Below are 12591 nucleotides of genomic sequence, written 5' to 3' on the forward strand. Positions count from 1 at the left end.
TGGGGAAAACCCGCCCATCTGGTGAATTAGGCTAAAACTTTTTTGACTCAGGTCTGGCCTCCAGTCCCAAACCCACAAAGGACTAAGATTGGAGAGGCATAAGTTATACTGCTGAGGTCCAGCCTGCCACAGAGCAGTACGAAGCATCCACCTCTCACCTTTGAATTTGAGTTCTGAAATGGCAAGGGTGGACAGGGAGGGGACTTGACACACAATCGTCCAGCCCAATGCACAGTGCTATGGTGTAGAAGTCCCAGAGAATAGGCACTTGGACACAAACAACTCCTGACGAGCAAATTGACTTCCATTCATCACCCCCAAAGGTAATGTTGAATTTGAGTCCAAACAAACTGTGTTACATTCAAATCAATATGGCTGTGGCATGTTGATTCAGCTATTTTGTGGTTCACTGCTGTTTATGGTTTGCAGGTGGCAGAAATGTAATGGCATCCCTGTTTTATAATTTTATACTTGGCAAATCTAAAGGGTGCCATTCAATATAGCTGTACACTACAAATGCTGCATACTCAGAAAATGATGAGTTTTTAAAACCTACAGAAGTGCAGTGAATTTATAGATATGACATGCTGCAGTTATAGCCAATCTGTGGAAAACCAACTTTCACCTTTGTTTTAAATCGCTGCTGATGTTTTCACCCTTATACCCCAATCACACACACAAACCGGGGATATTCTGGTAGGCTGATCCCGGACAATTCACCTTATAAAGTCATCAAAAGCAGAGATGTTTACATTCTGTCTCGGCAGATGACATGACACTCCAGAGCTTGAGCAGCACAGGTTAAGCTGTATGCTGTACCAAGCAAAGCAGAGTGTGACCGGGTCTCAAACCCTCACCCAGGTGGAACCTGTCTAACTGATGTGCGATCTGTGTATTTCCTGGGTCACTAGTTCGGTGTGAAAGGCATATTAGAGGCAGGGGCGCGGATGATGATACAGTGTTATGCAAAATGAATGTTAACACCATGGCCTAATAGCAGATATGTCATAGAATACACTCCATCTTGATCTCCTTGCTCTTTTAAAAGCAGGCTTAAATCCTGTACCTGTTTTCTTTGACGTATGACCAAGTCTAATTGGCCATGCGACAATGACCCACTGATATGATGTTACTGTCTTTCGTATTCATTCTACATTTTATTGTGTTCATTTTCTTATTAATTGAATGTGCATTTAATTGCGTTTGTTTGTACTCAATGGTCTACATGACCACTGCTTTTACCTTTTGCTCTGTGAAGCCCTTTGAGGCATGCTGTGTGATATTAGGCTATAAATAAAACTTGACTTGTAACTTGACTTGACAGTGTGACGTGAACATAAATTAACCTATACAAAGTAATTGGGGAAAAACAATTGTCCTCCTCACTCACCCCAGACTACAAATTCAATCATACTATAAGAGTGGGACAATTTATCTCTTCAGACTAAATCTATCATCTCTCAAGGAAAAGTTCCATTGTTTTAAATGCAGGTGATTTTCAAAAATATCTATTTTGCTTATTTTGTGCTATCATTGTTGCCCTGTCAGATTGTATCGAATGGTGAATGGCAGTGATATATAGCCAGTGTTGCTATTAAGTCAATTGATAAAATAATGGAACAATAACTAGCATACAAAAGACACCAGGAATGGAGCCAAGGTTGAAAAAAAAAAAATATATCCCTCAAATAAATTGCTCAAAAAAGTAGCTGACTATTCCTTACAACAGCTTTTCAGTCATTTGTTACATAAACACACATTTACTCACACATGTACTGACACACATACACACACACACACACCTCCTAAGCCACAGAAGGCCCTGCTAGAGGACAGTGCTGATTGTGTCAAAGTCCTTGCTGATCTGAGAGCTGCTGGGCAGGGACTTGAGGTACTCCAGGTGCCTCCTGGCATCCTCCTGATTATGTCTCACGTAGTAGATGACGTACGCAATCACCATGGTGAACCATCCGAACATGGTGACGAACATGGCCACGTCGGTGGTCTTGTGGTGAAAGTTGCAGAAGTTGATCCCTGAGTCCAGCACCTGGATTACCGGCTTCCCCGCGTATTCCTCCTGCACCGCTGTGTGGCAGCTCACCTCGTTCACCGTCTCCGGGTCGAGCCGCAGCTCCCTCAGCACCTCCTGCAGCGTACACTCACAGTGCCAGGGGTTGTTCGAGAGGCTGATCTTTGCTTGAAGACGGGCAAACGCCTCTTTGGGGACACTTTGGATGCGGTTGTTTGAGAGGTCCAGGACCCGGAGGCTATCAGAAACACCTTGGAAGGCTCCGACGTCCACCTCCTCGATGTCATTGTTAGACAGGTCCAACTCCTGGAGGCGGTGGAGTTCTTTGAAGGCCTGGTTGGGGATCTTGGTGATGTGGTTGGATGCCAGAAGTAGGACAACAGTGTCTCGCGGAAGATCTGACGGGATCTTCTCCAAGTTGCGGGACATACATTGGACCACAGTCAAGCCACTCTTCTCCATACAGTGACAGCTTTTGGGACAAGCCATCACTGGTGCACTTGCAAACAATATTCCAAAGAAGAAGCCCCAGACGAGGGCAGAGGCGTCAAAGATAGGGGATTTCCTGGGCATATCAGTGGTCATGGCAGCATCATCGTGGCTTTTCAAAATGCCAAATTTATCAGGTTCTTTAGACGACCCTAAAGGCTTCTTGAGGTAATCCCTCAAAATTGATTTGTGGGAGTTTCATATAGTCCTTTGAAACAGATTTCAAAAGAGCTTAGACACAAATGGGGCTCAATGAGCATATTCCAGGGAGGAATCTCAGGTTTATTGTGGGGAAGGTGGGAGCGTCAGCAAGTTAGGAGCTGGGCTGAGCAACAGTCGTATCAACCATGGTGTGCACTGAAAGAGACAAAAAAAAACCATAATGTTACTCTTATTGAGAAATGAATCATTAGATCTTCAATGAGCCAGGGAATAACAGTAGCAACAGCGTGTTCAGTCACACTTGACCAGACAGTGACTCGTGCTGAGCAAAGTAACTTTCTGAGTGCATAGGCAGTATTGCCTTTGTTTTCCCAAATTGAACACAGTAAATTCTACTCCCACAATGTTTACAAAATGCATAATGCGATTATTGAGGAAAATCCATTTCACTTAAAGGAAATCTCATAATCCGGCAGACACACTCATGGGTCATCGGCAAGCATTATGTCATTGAATTAGAAAAAGCGTAATTTAGTTGTGTGTACTATAAACATTAAAATGAAATTCATCTCTGATGCTATAGAGCGCTGCAGTGCATATAAATAATAATTACACTCTTTCGTAGCTGGAAAGAAACAATAAGAATTTATCTCCCCTTGACTCAAATAATGAGGAAAGGCTTTTCTGCACAGCCCCCCTCATCTCCAAGACCACTGCCTTTCATTCACAGATACATGACTAGAATAGCTGCAGGCTCTAAAATTACTCCGTCTGTCCTGCAGGAGCATCATCATTTTGGGCTGTGCACCCTCTTGTGGGCTGCACCGATCACACACCTCACCCCTCACTGTGGTCGAGGTCATCGCTCCATGAAGTTGGTGTCGTCGTTTTCTTTTTCTTTTTTTCCCCTTTCTTTGGCAAGGGCTTTATGACTTAAGGCCACACACACACACACACACACACACACACACACACACTCAGCAGGAGGTGTGGACAAGATGTGGCACCTACACACACAAGGGCAGCTACAACACCCTGCAGTGATATTATGACACCACTACATTTTAATTAAAACATACAGTATGTCTGTCTGGCACGACTGCATTTGCACATGCACGCTCCTACTGTAGATTGTCGGGGTTGATGCTTCCAAAATGTATTCCTGTGGTCATTGTTTAAATGAAATTAGGTCACTCACACGTCAGCAGATGTTTTTTTTACCATTATATTGTCGGAAAACAGGCATTTCAGTTTTATAGCTATAAACGTCTAAATGCTTCTTAATGTCTTGAAGTAAATTTAAGGAAGCAAACACAGTAGGACACATGCATTCTGTGAAACATTTGGTAAAACACAAGCTGGAAAGGTGTAACTGTAGCCGCAATAATCATGTTTGGGGAAGACTAATTCAATTAGTGAGGTTAGTGATGCATTAAGGCTACTGGGCTACTGAACTATCAATCACAAGTGCAGAGATGCAGAGGAATAACACGGCGTTTTATTTATCGTAGCCTATTTTATTTATAGCGTGTTTTTGTCAACATTCTTATCATTATTTATTTATTTATTTATTTATTTATTTATTTATTTATTTTTTTGGGGGGGGTATATGTGGAATCAGCATCTCACAAATGCAAACATGATAACCTATCTATGCCAGAAAATAGGGAACCTAATTGTTAATACAATTTACAAGAAAACGACTCATGTGAACTTACTTGCAGACCTACCAGGAGAGACTTTCATTTGGAAATACTTTTTTCATCCAACTGATGGCTGCAGAAGCAACAAAGGTGATGTGGCACCAAGATGGAGATATCGCCCATATAGTAATTATTCTCTTTGCTCATATTCCAGCTGTAGCAACGTTAGAGGAAAGCTTATCCTCTCATAAAAAAAATAATAAAACAAACAAAAACAAAAAAAGTCCTCATCTAGTTCAACTGAGTCACGTCCGTATCTCCATGTAGGAAAGAATAAAACGGTAAAGTTCCCAAATGGCACCGCAGGAAGTTATTGGATCTCCGAGAAAAACAATTCATATCTAATAATGTAGCTTGTTTGTTTGTCTTCTTGTAAAAAGGACAGTCTCACTTGTTGATGAGGTTCCAGCCCCGGTCTGAAGGAACCGCACCGGTCCGACTCATCACGCGCGCTCTCTCTCTCCGAATTGCGCGCACGTGGCCAGGCGAGCCAGAAGGAGTCCGGCTGCGCGTGGATTGGACTGCTGTTCGCTTGGCAGCTTTCCTCGTCCTCCAATTCCCCCGCCTGTCTGTCCTGCTTCCTCCCTCCCTGCCCTGCCCCCCCGCCCCCACCGTCTCATCTCCTCTCCTCTCCTCCCGAGAAAAGGAAAGGAAAAGAAAGGAAAAACTGAAACGATGTTCCTCACTGAAAAAAAAAATCCATCCTAACAAGTCACATAGTACTGAATCTTTTTTTTTTTAAATCAAGTAAAACCAAAATCCATCCAAGATTTTTTTTTTTTCTTGAATCTAGATCTATATTCTAGGAGTGATCTGCATTATTTTGCCTTGTACAAGCTATTAAACCCTTGTTTCTAGAAAAAGAAAGAAAATCCCAGAGCAAGTGAGACTGCATTGGAAACAAGCAGATTCTTTTTTTTTTTTTTACAGTGTTTAATAAATGAGACATGTAAAGTGATTAACCTGAATGACCTGCAATAGAAAGACCCAGTGAAAGAAATACATATTTATCCAACATATAAGAATGGGAGGGAGAAAGAGAGAGAGAGAGAGAGAGAGAGAGAGGAATGGTGGAGAGAGAGAGAGAAACATATAAGAATGAGGGAGAGAGAGAGAGAGAGGAACATATAAGAATGTAAGAATGGTGGAGAGAGAGAGCAACATATGAGAATGGTAGAGAGAGAGAAAGAGGGAGTTCACACCCTGATGTAAAATAGCGTACCTCAAGACCTTGCCCATGTCTTATTGAACTCTGATTTATTGATTATTTTCATCAACCTAAGTGTTCCGTCAAACAGCTTTTCCATTGTGTAAGGGCTTCAGCTCTCTGCTCTGTATTTTGGTGGTTATTGTCTCATTCAAACTAGAGACTGGAGAGAATTCCACATTCTCTCTTACTGCATATAAAGTAGATTGATTGGGCACAAAAATGTTTTACCCCATGCTGCTATATCCACAGATTTGTCTGTTCTTTATTTTAACTGAATGCATTTCAACGAGAGAATCCTGGACCACGCAACTCTGCATCTCCTAACAGCAAATATGTGCACCGTCATTACTTGGGTTTCACTGAGCAATTAGTGGAATTTCATCAGAGACAGTACCAGATAGGGTTATGCAGGATTTTTATTTTTATTATCTATACTTTTCTTCATTCTTTCAACAGTGATATTGTTTTAAGCTCACTAAGATTAATCGGAAACTAGAGGGAGGGTGTAATGAGTCCGGGTCAACACACATCCCATATTAGTCACATAGACTCCCATACTAAACTAGAATGCTTCAAATGTGACTTTAATGGATCGGCTTTACATGAAACAGAGCCTCAGAGTTTTGAATCTAGATCATTTAGTGTGTCTGGTTGCTTGTATTGAATATATGACCTTACATGTATTTATTCTTTTGTTTTGTTTTATTGTATGCTCAGTGAAACTCAAAATTAACACAGTATGGAGGCGCCTCTACCCACAGTTAGTATGCTTTGTCTTTACCAATCATGGGTCTGATTTAATGGGGTTGCATGACATTATGGGGATTCTCCAACAGCATGTACAGTCACTTTCTTTAAGTGTTGCCTGTATATATGCAAATATGTATGTATTTTCTGTTTTTGTTTTTCTTTTCCTATTCTACTGTGTGCACATTTTGGTTATTGTCAAATACCATCCACTGTTATTTCATTCATGGTTTCATACATTGTTATGTTTGTGCTGGTCCTGTGGTGCTGGGTTTAAATTGTCTATTGTCTGATGAAGAGCGCAGACCTAAAAATTGTTTCTTATCAGATGGAAAGCTGTTAGAATTTGGTGATTTCTGCCAATATGGGCTCAGAATAGTGAGTTTAACTGGCCTCTTCAATTCCGTCACACTCGCCCCATGTGATCCAAATGTAGGTCACCTGGCCCCAATGTTCCAGGTGTCATTTGTGCTAGTGAGGACCAGTGGGGTCCAGTCCCTTCACAGTCCCAAACCCACAAGCCCTGTGTCAGCCAGCATGATAGATTGCGCTATATATGGCGCTTCACCACTCTCTTGAATTCAACGCAGGAGAGATTACCACAAGTCCTTCCACTCAATTACACTGGCAATTGTACCAACTAAATCTTTTTTTATTCAAACATCAAAGAGGTATAGTATATCAGAACAAAAGCACAGAGAGGGGACTACAATTGGGTTTGATTGCTATTGGATTGCCTTGATTTGACTTGATTTGTTTACTTCCTCAAAACTTGACTCAAACCTGTAATCAACAGAGACAGTGAGTACATTCCCCAATATTGTCAGTGGACCAGCTAAACAGTTTTTATTCCAGTATCAGATACATGTATCAGAGAACATACAAAGCGTACATATGAATTTAGCTTCACTTACAAAGTACTTTACAAAGAGAAGATGGTGACAATAAAAAGACAGTAAATACATCACATAACAGCACACAAAAATGAAAAAAATGCATAAAAGTCAACAGTTAAAAGAATGATTGTACAGATGGGTTTTGAGTTTTTTCTTAAATGAAGAAAGATAGTTTGCTACCTGCATGTCTTCAGGCAAGTTGTTCCAAAGTTTAGGGGCCCTGATTGAAAATACTCAATCACCTTTGGATTTGTGAGCAGTCAAAAGAGTTTTGTGTCAAACTATAAGGAGATAAATGTTCTCCAGTATAATCTGGGACTAAAGCATTTACTGCTTTGAAAGTACTCCATAAAATCTTGAAACTGATTCTAAAATCAACTGGAAACCAGTGTAAGTTGGCTAAAATGGCAGCTATATGATCACATGTCTTAGTTCTAGTTAAAAGCCTGGCTGCTTCTTTCTAGCTGCAGACAAGAGTTTTCCGATTAATGCAAGAATACAGGGAGTTACAATAATCAATATGAGATGAAATGTCTGAAGAAGACAGAAATGACCTAATTTTAGAAATTTTTCTAAAAACAAAAAAAAAGAAAAACTCTGTGGACTTGTTTCCCAAAATTCAGGTCAGAATCAAAGATGACTCCCAGATTTCTGGCAGTTGGTTTGATATCAGATGCCAAGAAGTGGGCCAAAAATAACAACCTCAGATTCATCATTACTGAGTTGAAGAAAGTTTTGAGACATTCAACTTAATGTCAGCTACAGTCTTTCAGGGTGTCATGGCTGCTTCTATCTCAGGGTTTTACAAGCTGTGTGTCCAAGTGGGAGCATATACATAGAGAACAAAATAGGACCCAGAATTGAACCTTGAGGTATTCCGCAGCTGGACCATGCTGAAGGGGATATGGAATTACTCAAACCAACAGAGGGCTGTCAATCTGAGAATATGATATGAACCAATTAAGAGCATTTTCAGTAATTCCCACAAAATCCCTGAGACGATCAATTACAATGCTGTGATCAACGGAGTCAAACAGAACTTGAACAGAACATTCACAATTCAGCTGCTGCCAGAAGAAGATACATTCATACTCTAAGTAGAACCGACTCTGTACTATGTTTAAAGCAGAAACCAGATTAAAATTTTCAAATAAATAATTTCTGCTCATAGAGTCTGCTAATTGATTGTAGTTTTTAAGTTGAGGCTGGACAAGGGCACATTTGAAATAAGATGGTATGCAGCCAGTGACCAATGAGCTGTTTATAATTGAAACAATGTTTGGCCATACAGTAACAATGACCTATTTTAAGAGTCAACATATTATTTACTATGAACAGTAAACTCCATAAACTCATCGTATTGCTTAAAGTAAAGTGAGATCAACTATATCATTAAAAAGTGAGGCATGACACATTGCAATGTGCAACTACTTTTATTATGGGTTGCAAAATAATTGTTGCATAACATAATATTTTGTAACAGACAAGATTTTGCTGTGCTCATCTGGGAAATTCTATTAGATCAACTCACAGATGTAAAATGTAGCTTTCGAACACATGCATATTGACTTCAACCATAAATTTACTAAAGAGGCTTTGCAGCTGCGTCACATACTTCCCATCAGCCGCAGCTGGTGCCATCATGGAGGTCCAGTGGAGGAGTGGTGTGTTGGGCCATTCAGTAATGTTATATGTAAAAGTGAACTAGCTCATTTAGCCCTATAGTCTCTGCTCTATTTTATGCATTCTATTTTGATAAGATTTCATACGTGTTGCAAAGAAATTTGACAGTGTTTACAGGTGGTACATGATATCTAAATTAAATGACCAGACACTGATAAAGAAGGGTCAAACTGTGGCAGTATTATGTAGCTCAATCATTTATGAATAGAGATTGCTGCTTCCTCTTCTTGTTATTGTGTACTGGCGGTAGTGTGTGAGCGTGAGAATGCAAGTATTTAGATAAGAGGGTGTGCATTTCTGAATTTACCTATCTGCCTTATACAGCATAGGCAAGTCCTGTCTGTCATGCACTGAGCAAAATGAATTTCCCTGCTTGGATAATGAAATTTACCAAGATCCATGTGATGTTTAAGCTATGTAAAATTGGTTACCTTACACACATTTTATAGGCAGAAAATACATAGTCTGGCGTCGAAGCAGCTATGAGACTTTAAACACACCTTAGTGATGCGTCATGACCACACTGTAAGTAAGGCGCGTTCAAGGACGGGGAAACATTAAAATGATCCATAAATACCAATTTGGCAGGGACAACTTATGCTGTAAAACCACTTTATGTGCTACGAAGACCAATAATAAGACCCAAAGACTGGTGACATGTAAAACTGGGTGTCATTATACTGAGAGGCAGGGCAGCTCCAGGCAGAGAGAGCAATTCTGAATTTCAATCTGGCTAAATCGCTTACATGCAGAGTTTGCTGGCTCGACTGGAACACAGGATTATTTTAATAAGCACAAACAGGGCGCTTCCTTTGTATACCAAGCACAGCACCTAATCATCACCCATCCTTCATTCACTTAGTCATAACAAAGGGGCACTCCAACAGCGATAAATATGCTAAATTAGAATGAATTAGCACAAAAAAACGTACGCTGAATACAAATTGCTGCAGCCGCGGACATGGTTCAGAAACAGCAGGAGTAGTTGGAAAAGTGATTTTATCCTCAGATTGTTGTCTGTTGTGTTTGCTGTGTGAGGTCAAATGCACACACACACACACACAAGCATGTGCACACACAAATTTTGCCCTTTGTCTGACTGAATAAAGGATCATAATAGGGATTCTTGCTAGTCTCACTGTGCCAAAACACACACTTTACAAAAGGACAAAATAGCAGGACTGTGACATTCAGATAAAAGAAAACCCAGGTCAGGAGTTTGGGGCAAAGCTGTTATGGGAGCCATAGAAATGCCAACGCATTTGCTGCCAAAAAGAAGCAGCAGGTTTTCCACGTCAGCGACTTGTGCTAACCTTCCTCTATCAATTTAAGGAACAAGGCAGAGAAACTGGGTGGAAGGGAGAAAGTGGCTATTCTTCTGTAACGGCGCTAAGTTTATCTTCATATCAATGTATTGTGATTAATGTCACAGTAGGAATTTCCTTATGTCAGGCTTTTCTTTCCAGACAAAAATGCGTTCTGTCCTAAATGCATTTTTTGCAGGGTGTGTGGCTGGTCGGTGGGATACAGTGAATAAGATGGCATTATTCCACCACTTATCCATGATGAACACTCTGGTGAAGTGTTTCTAATGATCACCATCTATTTATATTATGCAAAGTTTAGGACAAATCTGACTGGTCCCAGCGTGTAATTGCCCCAGGGACAACTAATAACAGCTCTAAACACAAAACACATTCATCCAACTCTGCCAAGAGCCAAGGGAGGTGGCCCTCTGATGCATGGCTGGTTGTGACACTGAAGATTAAGGAGTGAGGTGTGGTATGGTGTGTGTGTGTGTGTGTGTGTGTGTGTGTGTGTGTGTGGAGTATCAGAGTTTGGCATGGTAGATATTACTCAGCAGGCATTAACCATGGGAAAAACCCAGGTCCAGTTGTGCACAAAGATAGCGGCCTTTCCCCCTCTCTTCCTGCTCATCTCCTTCATATTGAATCCCCAAATGCTCTGAAATCCTTAACAGACAAATTACACATGTCAGCTGTCCCGAGTGAATTCCACCTCTTGTCGCCTACTTATTTATTCAAGCGCATCACCTTGGTGACAAAGTAAATCCATCTCCTTTTGAAGGGGCAAGATACTGATTAGCGGAGTGTATTGTCTAAAACAATTCATCACAATTACCAGTGCTCTTACTGTAGCAGCGGCCAAGGAAGAAAAGCACTGGCAGCTAATGGCATCCACAGGCGGGGAAGTGGGGTGTAACTGTCTGATTAGCCGCTGTAATACATCTAGAAGTTTGTGTATGACAAGCTGAGTTGTAGTGAAACAGTGGCTGTACTGATGCGTGGCAGGAAGTAGGCCTGCGGAATATGATTTATTCTGCTTCACCAGCCATCGTACCACATCGTTCTTTAATATCTTATAAATAATGTGTAATGTATATAGGCTACAGTATGTGGGGTGATATGTACTGTATAAGTCAATAGCATGTCTTGCATTGTCAACACTCTGTAACTTGTCAATATGTTTCTGCACAAATGTTACCAAGATAAATTCCTGTACATTTGTTGTGCTTGGTGATTAAAGCGATTCTGATTCTGATCAGCCTGACATTTCTGTTCATTGTTGCATTCAGAAGACAAGTGGTGTTGTCACACTCATTCCCCAAAGATAGACAGGCAGCAAAGCAAGGCCAGCAGCAGAGGGTAAGTTTGGCGTAGGCGACACGATGCCCAGCCAGTCCTGGAAATTAGAGCATCATTTGTGTGGGCTGAATGTGTGGCCAATCAAAATGAATCCCACATCGGGGTCAAGGTGATTTCAATGTCTTGGAACACAGAATAGCAGATTTGCTCCTGAACAGGAGGAAAGAACAACCTCAAATGAATTAAGTCATACAAACTCCTGCTCTTAAACCAAGAACCTGCGAGGAGCAGCACCACTTGTAAGGTTTCTCATACAGGCAATCAAATAGATGATAAAAGGCACAGTGCAGCCTTATTCATCTGAATAAATTTGCACTGTACCGACTTCAAGGAATACCAAACTAAAGGAGAAAGAAATGGCACCAGACAATCAACCTAGACAATCATTTAATGAATATTCAACACAGTTACATCTAAATTACAAAATGTAAATCTAATTACAAATTACAAATAATGACTTATAATTACAGGCCATTCTACTTTTACCAGTCAGTTTGAAATAAACGTATGCTGTGAATATCGCTGTGCTGGTTAGTCGTTCATATTGAAGACTCATCACCTTCCATATACACATAATAACACAAATAAAGTCTGTAAATAGACATCTGTTGCCCCAAAGTCCCCTATAAGACCATGAATGATTCATAAGGTAAAGTACCTAATTGCATTCCTTACACACAGTTTTATGACACATAAGAACGAACTAATCTAAACCCAAGGGTGGATTCACTTCCTACCCAGCATGCCTTGCTCTTTGCTCTGAGACTACTTAGGAGAGCTGTGTCTATTTTGAGGGACAGCAGGCAAATGGTCTATAGCAGGAAAACGTTTGAAGTAATTTTCCCTTCATGAAAGATGAAATTCCATAAGGTGGACCACGGGATCTATCAAATTATCTATCGGTAATTACATAGTTTGAATAGGGAAGAAACATAAATGACGTCCTCAGCATCCTCCTCTGATGACTGGCTAATCTCTCCTTATCTGTGTCTACCTGTCATTTTAT

General features: G+C 40.7%; 1 protein-coding gene across 1 annotated transcript; it reads right to left on the bottom strand.

Moving 5' to 3' along the window:
* Positions 1-1825: 1825 nt before the first annotated feature.
* LOC139645610 (leucine-rich repeat-containing protein 3-like) lies at positions 1826-2614 on the bottom strand. Its single transcript, XM_071521380.1, has one exon. The coding sequence runs from the start codon at positions 2612-2614 to the stop codon at positions 1826-1828; it is 789 nt and encodes a 262-aa protein (XP_071377481.1).
* Positions 2615-12591: the final 9977 nt, after the last annotated feature.

Source organism: Centroberyx affinis, unplaced genomic scaffold, assembly GCF_046629955.1.
Source record: "Centroberyx affinis isolate AG114_WGS23_722 - 3 ecotype Tasmania unplaced genomic scaffold, CSIRO-AGI_Caff_v1 ptg000886l_1, whole genome shotgun sequence".
NCBI lineage: Eukaryota > Metazoa > Chordata > Actinopteri > Beryciformes > Berycidae > Centroberyx > Centroberyx affinis.